The sequence below is a fragment of the Dermacentor albipictus genome, chromosome 2 (genome assembly GCF_038994185.2).
Source record: "Dermacentor albipictus isolate Rhodes 1998 colony chromosome 2, USDA_Dalb.pri_finalv2, whole genome shotgun sequence".
NCBI classification, from domain to species: domain Eukaryota; kingdom Metazoa; phylum Arthropoda; class Arachnida; order Ixodida; family Ixodidae; genus Dermacentor; species Dermacentor albipictus.
This window is the reverse complement of record NC_091822.1, coordinates 118,809,678-118,827,318: the sequence shown is the minus strand read 5'-3', so window position 1 is coordinate 118,827,318 and position 17,641 is coordinate 118,809,678. Positions and strand designations below refer to the sequence as shown.

The 17,641-nt window shown below is 45.4% G+C and overlaps 1 protein-coding gene across 1 annotated transcript in view; it reads left to right on the top strand.

The window, feature by feature from the left end:
- Positions 1-17,641, top strand: part of Spt6 (transcription elongation factor Spt6) — a 94,652-nt gene that overhangs the window by 15,577 nt on the left and 61,434 nt on the right. Inside the window, exons 12-17 of the mRNA XM_065452599.2 lie at positions 7,742-7,992; positions 8,217-8,346; positions 11,940-12,090; positions 15,439-15,534; positions 15,628-15,729; positions 16,656-16,799. Of these exons, the coding sequence (XP_065308671.1) occupies positions 7,742-7,992; positions 8,217-8,346; positions 11,940-12,090; positions 15,439-15,534; positions 15,628-15,729; positions 16,656-16,799 (874 nt within the window). The remainder of the gene's footprint in view (positions 1-7,741; positions 7,993-8,216; positions 8,347-11,939; positions 12,091-15,438; positions 15,535-15,627; positions 15,730-16,655; positions 16,800-17,641) is intronic.

Below are 17,641 nucleotides of genomic sequence, written 5' to 3'. Positions count from 1 at the left end.
TTGTGGGTTGTGAATAATTATTAATGGCTTCTGCGGGGCAGCACGTAATTCCTGGAAGCCATGTAGCACTCATGGTCCATCGGGTGAGCAGGCCCAAGTGCGCTGTTCTGCTAACAGTGCGGCTGATAAAGGCACGCTGCGTTCCGTCTGCCGACCTGGCTGCCTTGGAGTTTGTTGTCGCTGATGTCTGCTCTTGCACCTTGCTTTTTGTTTTCTGTTTACACATTCCATTAGATATTTTGCATATTCAATAAGTCTTCAAGCATAGCCTTCCGCGTCGGATTTGCCAAAGTGGAACATTTGTTTACATCGACACCTACAGCCACAGATCATTGTCAGCTTTGGATATTGTGGAAATGGCTCATCGCTGATATGAAATAATGTCAAATCGTAGCAAAACATACATACCTGCACATATGAGCCACATTGTTCCACCCTGAGATGAGTCAGTATGAGCGGCCCAGTCCCTTAAACATCAGAAACTGGGATCTAGACACATATATTATGGGCTGTTATTACTGATTCTCCCATTTCTGTAACTTCATCATATTTGCAGTTTGCAACTGCCATAAAGTATTGTTAGAGAAAACTGTGCTCAGCACAATTGCTCTCTTATAGGCCATATAGTTCTCTCACGAAAATGCGAATGCCATCGCTTACACCATTGGTAACTGAGCGAGGCGGTTGTTTATGCTGCTGTACAGAGTGCACTGTCCCTTGTTTCCCATTTGACGCAGAGGAAACAGTGCTTCAAAGCTTCCGGAAATGTGGCAGCATAAAAACACGTACAGACCTAACCATCTACGTTGCAAATGTGACTGGCAGCTTTCGGGAACAGTGACCTAGAGATGTTGGCACAGCGCTGTGTTGCCACTTGCCGCTTATTATGTACGCACCGTGCGAAGTAAAGAGTAGTTGATATCAAATCCCTATAGGGCCACAACTGAACTATGAGATCAGTTTCCTTCATCATAACTGCTTGTCCTTAAGCTCAGGTCCACCAGTAGCAGGTGCACTAACTCGGCGGGGCCAGGCCTAAGCCAACCTTCGCTAAACAGGACCAACATTAACTCAAACTTTGTGCACACGGCTTGAAAGTGCTGAAGCATGTGTATTTCATCTTTGAAAGCATGTTTCGACTAATTCTGGGCGGGATTAATATATACAAGCAAAGGTGCTGCGGCTATTGCATTGTCAATTCGACGGTCAATCATGTAGGGTTCGGTCGAGCGATCGTGGCCAGCATGCTGATTTGTCAGTGCCGTTGACAAGAAAGCCCGTCATGCTACGATAACTTGCGCCCATAGATTAAATCATTGTCAGCCTATTATGATAAAATGGTCTCAGTGACACACTGTGCTGAATAGTTGGCCAGTCGTTGGCATCAGTCTGTTGTCTGTCTCGTATCTACTCAGTGTTACCGCACCTTCAAAAGGTATGCGAAGTTAGGCACGTGCTGCCACCACCAGCAAGAGGGGGCTGTCACCGCTAGAAGACTTTGCCAGCAACGTGGTGTTCTTGAACTGTCGCAGTTAGGAATGGATGTTCATGGTTTTCGGTGGTCCGAGATGATGCCCCTTGATGCACGCTGGCAACGTGAAGAAAGAGCCAGCATCTGGTGAAGGGCAGCGTTTATTTTCGCAGCAAAGCTTCCGGCCAGGCTACGTCCAAACAACTCCTTATTTCGTCTCGCATGCCCATTTTTAAGATCTTGGTCTAGCCAGGTCAAAGAACTACAACAAAGACGCATACATTCCTTGACTGCATTTGCTTTCACCGGTCCCTGCGACATAGGTTGAAAAGCCACATCAAGCGGAAATTTCTTCCAACCTAAATTAAGGACCCACTGCCACCACTCACTTCCACGAAACACACTTTCCACGTGTGCTTTGCCATCCATCTGCATATTGGCTCGGGGGACGCTGAGACGGCTTTCAGCATAATTTCCCTGACGGCCCCCGCTGGCACTGCTGAATGTCCTCGGCGCCAGTGCAGCTGCATCCAGTACGAAGGAAGACTGCTCAGAAAAGTGTGGCAAACTGCCACAAAGGTCCCAACTCCCAACCTCTCAAAGCGACTGTCGTCCAAGTGTAACGCAGGGGCTTTTCGTCAAATTTGCTTGCCATCAGTGAAAGGGGGCAACTACTGTACATGGTTCATGGAGCAGTCCGTACGAAGCCCTGGCCACTTTCTGTTTTGAAGTGTAGTTGCAGTTTTACGCTACGCACGTTTTCGACACCGCACCTACATAGAGCTGTATATCAGTGGAGTTCCAATGCGGTACACGGCACAAGTGCTTGCTGTAATGCGCATCTGTGTGAATTTTTTTTTGTTGGGGGGGGGGGAGGACCTTCCCCTAATATCAGGCTGCACGGCCGCATGCGCGTCCCTTCCAAAATGTCCCTTTGCAACTAATCCGCTAGGGTAGGATGCATGCACTGTCGCGCCATGAAAAAGGTGGATTGTGAGGTTTCAAAATGTGCCCTTGGGACAAAGAAACAACAACATAGTAGTGCAAACAATCAAAAAGGGCATTTATTACGCCTTTCCTACACCAGTGCCAGCTAGCCGAATTACAATCAATAGAATGTGCTGATGGGCGCTGACGAATCGCCGAAGTCCGACTCACCATGACAGGATATTGTGCGAATATGTTTGCCCGCCATGCTGGACACCAACACCTAATCATTTGCATGTACAGTGATGCGAATTGTGGTGTGGTTGAATGGTTGTGTTCGTCCTTCCTGGTGCCCCACTCTGAAGCCTCTCACGAGACAGTCCTGCAGAGAGTGCTGACAAGTCAGTGCACTCTGCCGACCCCAAGCCAAAGAGGAAGAGGCTGCTCCATATTGTGCCCAGTGTCCCAGCTGATAGGTGGTGTTAGCAGCTAAAGCCCCTTGATAATTTGAAAGTAGCGACACTCTTTGAACTCTGCCGCCGCCGCACGACCTCCTCGCCTCCTCCTCGCCCCTTGCGTGTTCCCCCCCCTGGCAACCAGTTTTGCCCCCGTTTTTCTGCACGACGATTGGTCTCCCTGCCGTTGCCCTTGGAAACGCGCCGATCTTGAGTTTTGCTTGTGTTTTTCTTTTTCGTTCGCGCCATTTTCCTCTTGAGCACTGCTGGCTCGGCGCTTTAGCTCGGCGTATACGCTGTGTTTCCTGCTCTATGTGCTAGCGCTATGCCAGGCTGTTGCGCATATAACTGCAGCAAGAAGCCTGAAGATGGTTTGCCTTATTTATGATACCACAATGAAAGCGTGACGGCTTGCGCAGGAAACAGTGGCTGCATGACGTTGGCTGAAAGAACTTTGTTCCTACAAAGAACAGCGTTGTTTGCGAGCTGAGGCGTCTTACAGCTCGTAGCAAAGCATACCATAATGCAGCATTTTTTTTTCATTCTTCTGACCTGCTCACCAGCGTTTTTGTTGCGGTTGTCCTCAGTATGCTTAATATTCTGGGGCGGCTGCATCACCTCGCACGTCGCTAACTGTTGTTATTCAGTCGGAAGTGCGGCATTATAGATTCTGCTTTGTGCCCTGAAAAAATTAGGGGCATGTATACCCGTGGCCTGCAGGTGATGAGCGTCAGCTAGTCAACATTGAGTTTTTTTTTAAGTTTTAAGGCGTTAAGCCTTTAGATCTCCATGTTTCAAGGTCGTGTTGTAAACTGGAAGTATCACGCGACCCAAGGAAGGCCAGAGGTGACCCAAAGCACGTCCACCCCTGTATAAGAGAATGGTTACCCAAGTTAATGAATCATTAGTGATTGACATAAAGTGGATTAGGGAGGATTATGGTTGATTAAAGTGTATTGAAGAATATTAAGGTGGATTAGAGTGTATTAAGGATTAAGATGCATGAATAAAGGTTAAGGTGGGTGGTAGGGGATTAAGGCGGATTATTGTGGATTCAGGTGAAGGGTTGATGAAAGGGCATTAAGACCGGTCAGCGTGGATTAGGGTGCATGAATGAGGATTAGGGTGGATTAAGGTGGATGAAGGGAGATTAAGGTGCATTGTAGCTGATAAAGGGGGATTAGGACTGTTTAGGATGGATTAGGGTGATTAAGGTGGATTAGTGACCATGGAGCTGGATTAGGTTTGATAGAGGTGGATTAGGGTTATTAAGGTAGATTGGGACTATTAAGCAGGATTAAGTTGGATGAAGGTGCATGAATGAGGATTAAGGTGGATGAAGCAAGATTAAGGCGGATTATGATGGATTAGGGTTGATAAAGAGGGATTGAGACCATATAGGGTAGGCTAAGGTGCATTAAGGGCGATATAGGTTGATTAGGTTGTATTAAGGTGGATTGGAAGTATTAAGCTGAATTAAAGAGCATTAATGTGGATTAGGTGAATTATGGTTCACTGAGTGTTGAGGCCGATTAGTCTGCCATAATCATCCTAATGCACATTAAACCACCGAATCCACATTCATCGACCTTAATCCTCCTTCATTCACTTTTATCCACCATAATCCACGAAAGTCCTCCTTATTGCACACTAATCCACCTTAATTGACCTTAATCTACTCTAACCCTCCTTAATGCACTGTAATCCTCCTTAACCAACCCTAATGCCTCCTCAATCACTTTAATCCACCCTAATCCACTATATTCGTCCTTAATCCACCCGAATCCACATTCATCTAATCTAGTCTAACCCTCCTTAATGCACTGTAATCCTCCTTAACCAACCCTAATGCCTCCTCAATCACTTTAATCCACCCTAATCCACTATATTCGTCCTTAATCCACCCGAATCCACATTCATCTACTTTAGTCCACCTTAATCCACCCTAAACCTCCTTCATTCACTTTAATTCACCCTAGCCCACCCTAATCCTCATTCTTAATCGACCCTTATCCTTCTTCATGCACTATAATCCACCCTAGTCCACTATAATCATCCTTAATGCACCTCAACACACCTTCATCCAGCCTAATTACCTTCATCCACCTTAATCCAACCTATTCCTCGTTTATGCACCTTAATCCACTTCATTAACCCTAATGCACCTTCATCGACTTTATTTCACCGTAATCCTCCTTAATACACCCGAATTCATCTTAATCCAATCAGTAATCAGTCATTACTTTGCTAATCATTAATCATCCCTTACACGCGGCTACACAAGCTTTTGTTCGCTTCCCGCCTTCTTTCGGTCACGTGATATTTTCTGTAGCTCACAACGGGACCTTGAAACAGAGGTCTAAGGCTTTCGCTTAATAAGACACACACAAAGGGATGTGTCACAAGCAATACTAGATCAGACGCACGAAGTAAAGCACCTGATCATGTGGCAGAATAATTGTCTGGAGTATAGAACTCACCTTAAAGCTCCCTTTACATCGGTATACCCCGTTCATACGGCTTTAGGAAAAAACCAGCCTCCTCATAAACGTTGCCTCCAGCACTATCGATGCTGATATTAGCATTTCTCAAAATTTTCGACCCCACTGAGGCGCGCAACTGTCCCAAAAAAACGTGCCTCCATAGAATCCTGCGGCCCGTCCGCGGGAGCCCAGGAGGAAAAGCACGCCGTGTGCAGCCCGCGGGCGAGGAGAATCGAGGAGGAAAGCGCCGTGAGGAGGAGAGTGTCGCTACTTTCAAATTATCAAGGGGCTTTATTAGCAGCACAACACTCGTGCCATCTCTTGTACTGTTCTGCAACTACATTGACCGACCTATGTGGTACAACCAGATTACAGGAGACCCAAGAGCCATGTAGGGAAAACAACATTAAGGGATGTGTGAGAGTCGAGCGTCCCCACACACGCCTTAGGGCTTAAAAATTTGTGCATTCTTAGTGAAGAGCACACCTGCAGTGACATAAAATATTGTGATAGCATCATTTTACTGTCGAATCTTGTAACGTCGAACTCCAAGGGGACTGAAAATTTATTAGAATAAAACGGAGTTCCAACTAAGGAGATCCCCGTTAAGTATAGCGCCTGATCAGTTGTGCGGTACAATGCGCGAAACCAAAATTGTCACTGGGCTCGCATTGAAAAAGTCTTATGTTTCTTCCATTAGTGCATGACGACATGTGGTGGAAGAAGACTAGGTTCTGTGTAAGGTCCAAGTGCAATAAGACTGCGCCTCGTGTGCCGTTTGCTGTGGGTGTGAAGGAAAACGTATAAGGGTGAGCTGAGAAGGATGGTGACTTGACGCATGCCGTCCTCCTCCGTGCCCATTGTTGGGGATGGGATTGAGCGCTCCTAACGCTCGATGAGGGTCAGCGATAGACGAGGGTGCGATAGCAGTATCGAGCCCGCACTCAGAGAGAAGGAGGGGAAGGGGAAGGAGGCAGGTGAGCATGGTAACGTGATCAAGTGTGTGCTAGGGGACTCTTTGCTTCTCCTTTGAAGCTGGATAGGAGAGGAGCGTGCCTGCTGCTCTGCTTCCCCTAGTTTGGTCTTGGCTCCCTGGGTGTCTTTTCTTGTCATTTTCATGGCACGCGACATTATGGTAGCTAGTGACCCATTGAACCTTTGCCTTTGGCTGGGTTTGTCCAAAAAGTGGTCTGTGGGAAGAATAAATTTTGTTTGAAAATAACTGTTGCGCCATTTTTTTAGTTTGAATTGGTGGGAATTTTTCTGTACTCAAATAATGAGCCTTTGCTGGTACCAACAGAGCAGTTAGAATTACATGTCTGTCAGTTTGAATGAATTGATTTCAAATTATCTGGGCTTCACTGTTGTTGTAGAGCTTCAACCATTTGTAGGAGATGAGAAATCTATCTCTCCATTGCCTGTATTTGTAGTCATAATCTTGCCATTCTGTTATTATAATTCTCTGCTGCCCTCGACTGTGCTTCCCTTCTTATGGCATCCAGTTTAACTCTGACGGGCCCCCAGTTATCTATTATACTCATTTTGTGGCTTTGCCAACGATCATGCCTTGCTTAAAGGGACACTAAAGGCAAATATTAAGTCAAGCTAGAATAAAAGATGATGCTTCTGTAACAACGAATTGTTCATTCGTAATGAACACAGAGCTTTTGCAAGCGAGAAAATGATAGAAATAGAAAACCGGAGTGGCTCCATCTATTGTTGGCTAAGTTACCTCTTATTTGTGGCGTCAGCACCTCTGATTTTCAAAGAGCGGCTGCGACATGCCACTGTAAACGGCATCACTTTTCTTCGTTTACGATGGCTGTGGCGGCAGCGTGTGGCGATTCACCACTCTGCCTGCTGACTCCGTCGGCGGAGGCTTAAGCGACCGTAACTGGCAACCTGAACCCAAGCAGAGTCACAGAGTGACCCATGCAATCTGAACACCTACACCCACCAAACAGTACACTTCGTATAAAGAGCAAAATAAAGGAATCTACAAAAGACATAACGATGGCACAGAGAGTGGTCATGTGGAGATAGCATCAAGTCCTCTGCTTTGGCACGGGCGGTTCAAATGGAGAAGCAGCAGCGGGACTTTCAATGGCAATTTGCCAGGCAAAAAAATGATATGTTGGCTTACAGAAAATGATGATAGACTTCTAAACGAATGATCTGTTGATCTAGCTCGACTTCATGCTTTCCTTTAGTGTCCCTTTAATCTTTATTAGAATGTCATCTACCCAGGCTTGGTCTCAAATCTATGCTGCCATCTTTCTGTCTGAATTGAACAGAGCTGCAATGGCTGGGTAATATAGTGCTACTATATAGTTGACCAGCAAACTGCTGCATTCGCACGCATTGAGCAAGTTGCCAGTCTGTTGACAGATTCATTTTCCTTGCAGGCTGAAGGAGGTGCAGACGCCCGAGGAGTTGCGCGATGTGTACCAGTTCTTCCTTCTGTACTACGCACAAGAGATACCCGAGATGCAGGAGGCGATGCGCAAGCGCAAGAGGAAAGAGGCTGAAGCTGAGACTGGTGAAAACGGCGAGAATGCACCGGCCAAGGAACCTGAGGAGCTGGATGATGAGAATCAGCGGTTGAAGCATCCTGTCCGCAAGCGTCTGTTTGACATTTGCCGTGACATGGGACTCGGTAGGTCCATTTGTGCTATTTTTGTGTTTTTATTGTGATAGTGCACTGTAATCCAGAAGGTAAAGAGAACATTTAGGTTTGTGAACCTGAGAGCCTAAAGTACTTGTGGACTTGAATGACTGTATTATAAATGAGATGCTTCTGTCTTTCCCACCTTCTCTTTTACCTGTTTGAAACTTTTGTTAGGTACTGTAATGAGTAGCGCTTCTCCCCCTCTTTTGCAGATGGCCTTGCAAGAAAGTTTGGCTTGACACCAGAGCAATTCGGAGAGAATCTCCGAGACAATTACCAGCGGCACGAGGTGGACCAGTTTCCAATTGAACCCCTGATGGCCGCTACTGATTTTGTCAGCAAGTGAGTTTCTTTTTCTTCTGTGCTTTTGGGTATTTGGGGACCTTTCTGTTGGGGCTGGTACTGTCCACTTAGGTGCATGTCTTCCTAACTTCGTACTGAAAATTAGGAAGACATGTTGCTGTACTAATGTTTGCCTTTGGCTGCACATTACTTTGCCCCAGTTTGCACGACGAGGTTGTCACATTGGTTCATTACATCAGTGCAATGTGCAATTTCCCACCCTTAAGGCGTTATTTATTTGATGTCTAAGAGTCTGGCCCCATACGCATTTGCACTGAAATGTCAGGCCCTGAACACTTTTGCTCGCACAAAGTAAGCAGGCTGTAGTTAAAACATATTCGGTGTTGTCATGCTAGAATTGAAAACTTGTACACTGTCATCAAGACTGAAAGGTGGGCTGGTTGGTCACTGCAGCTCGCACGCATATTAACTGCAGAAACACTCGAAACATCCAGATGAAAAGATTGGTATCAACTCTAAAAGCACCTGGTGGAGGGGGGAGAAAATGAAAACAGGACTAGTAGGTGTTCCAGTGCTTTCATTCATTCTTTGTGCATGTATATACCGTATTTACACGATTCTAATATGCCTCCAAATCTAATGCGCGCCCAACTTTCGTGGGTTTGAAGTAAAAAAATAAAAGTGCTCCTGAATATAACATATGCCTGATTTATTTTTAAAAATAAACATAGCACGCCCCCTATGTTCGTGATCAGAAATAAGACTTGCAGAATTTACCTTCACAAAAGGGAAAATTTCCTTTTTTGAAATGAGCTTTCTCAGTAAAAGCGGTATGTCATCGCCATCATTTGCACTTTATTGGCCACAGATACCAAGCACACAGGGGTGGTATTCCCTAGCAGTCACATTTAGAGCTGCTACTGTAACTTTCAAGATATTTTACGTGACTGCATCAGACTTGTCGGAGTATGTGGCCGAAAGCGTTCCTCGCACTGTGCAGGTTGTGAGCTTGTTCAGCACTGAAAACACTGGCTGCTGTATACGCCAACTCAACCAGCAATGAGTTGCGCGAAATCTCACGAAAGGGATAGTATCTCTGAAAGTGACTGATCTAAACAGCCACTCTAGATTGTACCGAAATTAGTCGATTGTAAGGCACTCTTGAATTTGATGCACATCTGTTTTCCGTGACAAAAAAGAAAGGGGGGGGGGAACACTCGATTGTAATGCGCACCCATTTGCCATGACCTAAAGAAAGAAGAGTCCTTTACAGTACTGCACACCTCATTCTCCATACAGAAATACAACTTTCTCTCATTTGGAAAAACAAAGATTTACTCCCAGTGCACTAAAGTTACTTTAAAGAAAAGTCGCCGTTTGGCCCGAAAGGTGAAGCATCGATTGCGATAGCAAATTAGTAGGCAGCTATACGAAAAGTAAGAGTAGAACTTTTATCGGCTGTATGAACTTTTAAACATTCGCTTAACAAATTAACAAACATGGTATCACATGCACACAAGCAAACATGAACACACCTCACTCATTGACCACGGAAACTCTTCGTCATAAACACTGGGCTGAGGAAGTGTGGTAGCAGGAGCGAGTGAATTGACCTTTGTGCGGCCTCTTGCTTCAACGCGAACTAAGCGATGAGAACACAGCGTGGTGCACCTAGATGTGTAGACTCTGTCGCCATCGCATATCACTTTCAGGATAGGGGCTGCGCGGCCGCACCCTACACAGCAGCTGGCAGGGTAGAACACCTCACCTGTTTGCGCCAGTCCCACAGTCAAGTTTCGGGAACTCCGAACGCCCATAATGCGACCTGATTTCGATGCGTCTCCACGCACGTGATCACTTTCCTTTTAATTGCGGCATCGTGATGAATTCGGCACGTCTTCACAGTCTGCACTTCCATGCTGATAGAGCAATTGCAGAAAATGGGAAGATGGACGATAGACGAATCCAAGCACATATACTACTGCACATGGAGGAAGCTACGGCGGATAGGCTCGAAGCACGTACGAGAAGGCCATTTTGAAATGCCGATGGCAATATGGTAACAGATTTAGGGCCCTACTCGATTCTAACGCGCAGACTATTTTTGGGCCCGTTTTATCTGAAAAAAAACGTATGCGTTAGGTTTGAGTAAATATGGTAGTTGAGCACAGAATGAACCCGAAGGTGCTTCGTTACTATTTTGTGACTCTGCGTCTGAACGCTCCGACGGTAGGGTGTTGCCAATTTCGTGAACGCTGTATTTAGTTCCATGTCCCATTGTACCGTATTTACACGATTGTAAGTCGACCACTTTCTTTAAATTTGAAAGTCTGAAGTTGGGGGGTCGACTTACAATCGAAATCAAAACATGGCCCCGCCAAAAAAGCGAGACCAACGGGAGCTACAACTTAGTTGCAATTTTATGTTTGCTCTACGGCCCTACCTATATCTTTTCGTTATCCCGCGTGTTTGTTCGCTTTTCGGAAGGGTTTTTCAACATTTTTGAGAGTTTTACAGTGCATGCAACACTCATGGGGGGTTGTCAATAGTTGATGGAAGCACCGCTGTTCCAATTTGCGGCGGCACCCTCAGAACGGCGGTACTTGCGGGGAGTATCGGTAGTTCATGGAAGAGCAGATACCGCTCGCAGGTATCTCGTTCTCTGTTGAAAGGCATTGGCATTGGCATGACGAGTTCCACTTGACGGCCGGCTACGTGCTACTTCTGTGCTTCCCCAGTCGTCATGAGTGCTCCAGGCCCACTAATCGTTCGGCACTCGTTCACAGCAGCGTTCAAGAGGGCTGCTGTCCTTTACGCCGAAAAAACAAATCGCTACGCAGTGGGCTGCAATTTCAATGTTTCTGAACGGGTGGTGCGAGAGTGGCGACTGCAGCGAAGCGAAATTTTCACCTGTGATGGCAAGTGAGAAATTTCCCACTTGCCGAAGTCCGGACGGTTTCTGGAGCTGTAGGCTAAGCTTGCAGCGTACGTCGCTGAAATGCGTGATCGGTCCCTGCCAGTGAAGTGCGACATGGTCATGAAACAAGCCCGGACCTTCGCCTTAATTTTAAGGCCCTGCTCCGCTGCAAGTACGAGTGGCTGGCGGCAGAAGACCGCGAAATTACGCCAACCAGACCCGTCAAAAGAGCCTCCCTGACTGCTGCATGTGGTTGGGTGCATTCGGCGTGGGCTGCTGTTCTACAAGATGTCCTGGTGCGGTCGTTTGCTAAATGTGAAATTTCGTGGACCACGACGCGCTGTGGGACCGCAGCAACGATGGCGATGGCAGCACTAGTGAACACAAGTAGTTCAGTGACCATGTCAGCTACTAATAAATTTTCGTTATCGAATGTTTTTTTTTTTTTCCCCTGTCATGCGATATAGGGGGGGGGGGGTCGACTTACATTCGTGTAAATACGGTAATGCGCAGGCAATTTTTTGAAAAAATGTGCCCGTTAGAGTTTTGTAAATATGGTATGTAAGCAGTGACAGTTGCTGTCTGTATTGGGTCCACATAACTATGCGAGGCTACAGAAAATATGTTTCAAGGTGGCATATTGCATACTTGGTGCACCACATTTTTCAGTGGAAAAAAAGAGAGGCTCGTTGCCATTTTTATTTTCATTCTGCAGGCGCTTCACAACACCCGAGGAGGCCCTCAAGGCAGCACGATACATGGTGGCAGTGATGATTGCCATGGACCCTCTGGTACGAAGGTGCATACGTGAAACCTTCTTCGAGAGGGCCAAGATCAGCATTTCACCCACGAAGAAGGGTCTGAAGGCAAGCAGCCATGTCCTCAGTACTACCTCCGTGTCTACCGTGTAGTTCCATGCACTGGAGCAATGGCTGGTTTTTGAGCAGCCAGAGGAGTCGCGTCGTTCATGCTTGCCTGGTTATGAGGTGGCTACATCACTCTTTTCATTCCCTTCTCAAGGGATAGAGACCATGAACAGAGCAAGTAGTTTTTTAAAATGAAGCGTGTGTTGTGAAGTGATGGGTTTCAATTTGACTTAATTTCATTTAATTTAATTCAACAGACACCCTATGTAAGCGATCTTGTGCACTATGGCAACAAGCAATGCGACGGAGATGGCTGTCGCTTCCACTTGTCGCTCACAAGTTGAAACCCACACGAGGGATGGCTTTGAGCAACGACTCTCGAGTGTTGTCAGTATGAGGGCAGCAGATGTGCACTCTTATAATATAAATAGATTAGTTTTGATGTACAGAACACCATAAAATGTTTCTAAAGGTCTTGTAGGTTTTTTATTCTTGTATTTATCAAAATGGGGTCATTTGCTCGTTTTGAGTGACAACTTGTAGCACAGTGTAGTCCACTTATAGTGATACCATATGTAATGACGAATCCACTTAAGAGTGTCAACTTATACATTAGGGCTATGAGAAAAGAACCCATATCTAAGAATACGCTATTCGCCGCATATCGAATATAACAATAAAAAATTTTGCTTTCTGGATGGCGTTTTTTATGCAAAATAATTGTGAAATTTGCATTGCTAAGTTCCCCTTAAATAAACAATGCCGAGACGGGCTCATACATTTGCTGATGCGAGTTCATATCTGTCGCCATTAAACGGGCAGCGTGTCCCTGCCCCCGCACGTCGATTGTGAAAGCCATGAAAAACATCGCTATTTAGCACGGTGTGCCATAGCATAGCGGTAGTCGCCTTGTGTCCCCATTGGCCATGATTGTGCAAAGTGTGAGGAGAGAAAAAAAATTATAAAAAATTGGCAGTCACTTTAGCATACGTCAAAGAGAGTGAAGGCGAAAGCCTACGTACTCAAGAGACATTCATTAAATTGCTAGACATTCTCATTCGAATGCATTGTTACTTCTTATGACACAGAAGGTCGTGGGTTCAAGTGCCTTAATTGACGCTGCTTTAATTAACTGTGCCTTAATTAACCTCACCCTAATACCAAAATAAGTGCAACTCCCACTGAAGGTAGTGGGTGCAAGTCCCTGAATTAACTCAATCTTAATTAAATATGCCTTTTTTGGCATGATAATCGGCATTGGAGCCAGCTGTGGAAGAAGGCGATGAACGTGCAAGCAGTGGCACGAGTGCATGTGTACGTAGGCGAAATAGACAAGAAAGAACAAAAAAGAGAGAGATGACAGACAAGCACTCTGTGGTACAAGGCAGAATAAGCTTCGCTTACTTTGGCAATAATCTTCAGTGGTTTCTGCACAAGTTTTTTTGGAGATGGAAAATTTAATTTTGTCTTAAAACATAAAATTTAGTAACCAAAGAGTAGGAACTAGCTGAGTGAAACTAAGAATGTACCTTAAAGAGCCCCTCACCAGGCCCCATAGCAAATTTTGATTATACGGTGGAAGTTGTTACGTGTCCTCTAGGGAGCTTTCTGCCACAAAAATTTGTCAGATCGGCTCATTAATAGCTGAGATGGAAATATTTCAGTGTTGCGAGCCCATGAGTTCAGGAGACGAGCTTCACTGCAATCACAGACGCTCCCTCCATTTGCCCTGTCTAGCCTCCACAAGCGAAAGTTGTTCCTTGTGTTCTCCCATCCTGGACCTTGAGGATCGCGCGACAAATACGTCACGGGCCCCGCCTTCATTTTTTTTTCCTCTTCGCCTTTTTGCAGCGCGGCGTACTTCTGCTGATGGCGTCACGTGCGAGCTGTTGCAATTGTCTTTTTTCGCGCAGCACACAATTTTCCGCGCTGTGCACAAGAACACCTGGCTAGCAGTATAAGTTAAGTCTGTGCTACACGAATACTGAGGCAGACACAAGGGGATCACAGAGCATGATCCCATGTTGAAACATGGTAGAAAATGACATCATTTCGCTGTCTGCGCGTGCGACTGCAGAGAGGTACTGGAATCGATACCCAGCACCTCCACCACTTGCGAGACAGCTGTTAAGCCTCAACGGTTTATTGCGCAGGTCGCGTGCTGAAGACGATGACGCTGGCCATGATGAGGAATATATACAGATGAAGAAGATGAAGGGGTAATATAATGCTCACAGTGGGAACAAACAGACGAAACAGAAGTACATCTCTCTTGCTGTGGTGCAAAGTAAAACAAGAACATGCAGACGTTCAGTTAGTGTTTTTTTATTTCTCTAAACTTTAATTCATCTCTTCTCGCAACATGTTACACAAATAACAGAGGTTGGCTTGAATAATTCTCAGTCACATGTCACCATGAGCGACGTCACAGCGCGAACATGTGTACGTAGGCGCACTAGCACGTGTACGTCATCTACTGGCTTGAAGCGCGGTGGCCGCAAGGAGAAGGGAAAACGGCATGTGGTTTGAAATTTCATATCTTTCCACGGCGCGTAGCGATGTAATACTTTGCAGACACAATCATTATCACGCATTGTATGCTCTGCGCTTGTCAGCTCAAGATGGCCTAACCTGGTGAGGAGCCCTTTAAGCAATTCGGTGATATGCCTTTTTATATCATCAAGGGTTTACTTTAAGCTCTGTAGAACTAGGTTTTAAAGTGCAGCTCTTAGATATTAAAGTGAAGCACTGCGGAGGATGAAAGACGGCAATAGTGAAGAGAGTGCCCGGAGGTGGTGCAGCGGAAGCATGAGGAAGAAAGTGGAGGAGAGTATCGCAAAAGGATGAGAAGGAAAGCGGAGATGTGCTTCTCGACGGCAACCTGCCACGAAGTGGCGCCATAGTGGTGTCTGCCGTTACCCAGTCGCTGATGACATCGTTACTAAGGCATGCAGCAAGCGGGTCTGCCGATACCATGTATGGAAACAAAATGCTGGCATGGGCGTCGTACCTGCTGCGCATGCGCTACTTCACCTGCGCCACCACTGCTAGAGAATGCACTTCGCATGAGCCATGCATTCTCGTGCTCACACTTTCTGAACAGGGAGCAATGCAACCTGTGAAATTGTGAACAACTAAAGAGCTGTGCTCAAATTTCGCATTAGGCAGTGTCATAATTGTCGGTGACATTTTTTATCTAGTTTTAAAGTAATGGCATTTCTTTCATCTGCAGTCCAGCTATGGATGCCACTTTGGCTGGTGTTAATGGCAGTTGTTTTCTTTACAATTGAATCCAGATTTGCCAAGGAAATTGGCTGCGCATTTATCTTGTCTTGTTGCATTCCTTAGGAAATTGATGAGAACCACCCATGCTATCCAGTCAAGTACCTGAAAAACAAGCCTGTTCGAGATTTGGAAGGAGCACAATTTCTTAACATGACTCAGGTGATGTCTGTTTCCTGTTCTTTTGATCTTGGGCACCGCCCCGATGTAAGGCTTGTTTGAATATTAACTGGATTTCTGTTTTCAACTTCTTAGGCTGAAAATGAGAAGCTGCTCCAAATCACTATTTCTATGGATGGAAGCACTCAGTCGAATCCTGGAGTTTACCTTGATGAGATCAAGCAGCTCTACTACAGGGTATTTACACTTTACATCGGCTTATGATAAGTAAATTCAGCTGTTCATGCTTTGTTTCAGCAGGCATGAACAACAGCGTGCGTAGGGAACCATGTCTTAGTTACCTCTTTGCTGTTGAAAAAGAATTGTTAATTTCTTCTGAGAAATTGGTGCTATGACTACCTCTGTGATAGTAATAATTAGTAATAGTGCTGTTTTGCCCTTATTTGCCGGGATTGAGGAGAACTGCTCTAAAGAAGCATAATTTCTTCTGTACTAGTAAAATACCTTTCTGCAATTCCAAAAAAGCCGCTGTTACCGTGAGAATGGGCTTGGTAATCCAGAAACGACTATGTTGCCTTGGATGTTTCCTGTCCCAGCTCGCCATGGTGTCACAGATTTTTACGGTGTGTGCTAGGGCCTAGTTAATTTTCTTATTGGCAGAGATGGGCTGCGTTGCATTCTAAAGGAAAGGCCAAACACTGAACTTAACAATTTTCAGGATTATTTACTCAGCCATAATGGCTCAAGTTAGAAAAAATTCTGAAATTTGTAATGTTACATTGATGTGCAAGTGCCTGGGCTCATGGCATGAAATTCAAGAAAGGGGAACTTTCATTTTCTCTTCTAATAACCTCTTATGACGAAAATAACAAAGACAGTGTTTTGAAAAAAATACTTTAGTGGTCTAATCTAAGTCAGCATTTCTTGTTTGTGCACTTTAGTGCATAAATTAAAAGCAGTAGCAGTATGCTTTGCCTGTCTTTCGTAACCTGTGGTCGGCATTTAGGTGCGCCGTTTCGCTTGGTAGCTCGATGCACAGATTGCCCTCTGTTCACTTGTGAGTGTTACTTCAGGAAACAAGACTTGTTTGTTTGTGGTGCTCCGTGGAGCCAGTTTTGAATTTTCCTGTGACGTGTGTGCGCATTGTTGTCCTTCCCACTCAGGACGAGTTCAGCAACAACGTCCAGGAGTGGAACAACCAGCGCAGTGAGGCTCTCAGCTTTGCTCTGAGCAAATTTCTCTACCCAAGCTTTGAGAAGGAGCTCAAGGCACAGCTGCTCACCGAAGCGCAAGAGGGCATCATCAAGGTGAGGAGTAGCACTGGGCAACAGGGGTGGGTTCTGGCTTGTTGATGCTACGTCTTGGTGTTCTGTCTCACTTGTTGGTGTACCATTATTTCTCTGGTGGATCTGGTTTGTTGGTGCTCCGTTACTACTCTGATGGGTATGGTTAGTGCCTGTTTATTTTTCTTGAAGACATGTGGGATGCAAAAAGAACGAATGAGTGCTTACTTGTAATTGAACTTACTGCAATGCACATGTGTACTATACTTATGTTGGGAATGTGTTAGAGAAACTTAAAACATTATGCCTCTTATAAATTATCACCATTGAGTTCAATTTCACGGCCCTGTGCATCTGGTTTCCAAAGCTTAAAAAGTGAACTAGTTGCAATATCATTCGAACTGGGAATGGCAGAAACAAGACTACGCATATTAATTAGGCCTAAATTGACATGTTTCAAAGCACGAGTATAGTAGTACGTAGTTCCTTCAGTGACTGCCTAGTTTGGCACATAGGTGAAATGGCAATTTTTGTTGAAAAAGTTTATGGCAGTAGCAGATCTCGGCACACGAGCAGTAACCACCAGTAAGCCCTTCTTTGACTAATTCTTGCTAATAAATGTTTTTAATGGACTACTGGCACAGACTGCAATTTAGGGGTTGAAGCTGCCTGAGAGGATCACCAGTTTCAAAATATTGATCTCCAAACTCAGTGGCAATATACAATGAGGGCAGATACATCAAAACTAGTCTACAGGTGCTAGTCTACAGAATGGGCATACCTTGAGCACTGACTGGCTCTGGTTCTGCAATTGCACTGTGTGCCATAAAGTAAATATTTAAAAGTTAGTCGGTGGATTTTCTTGT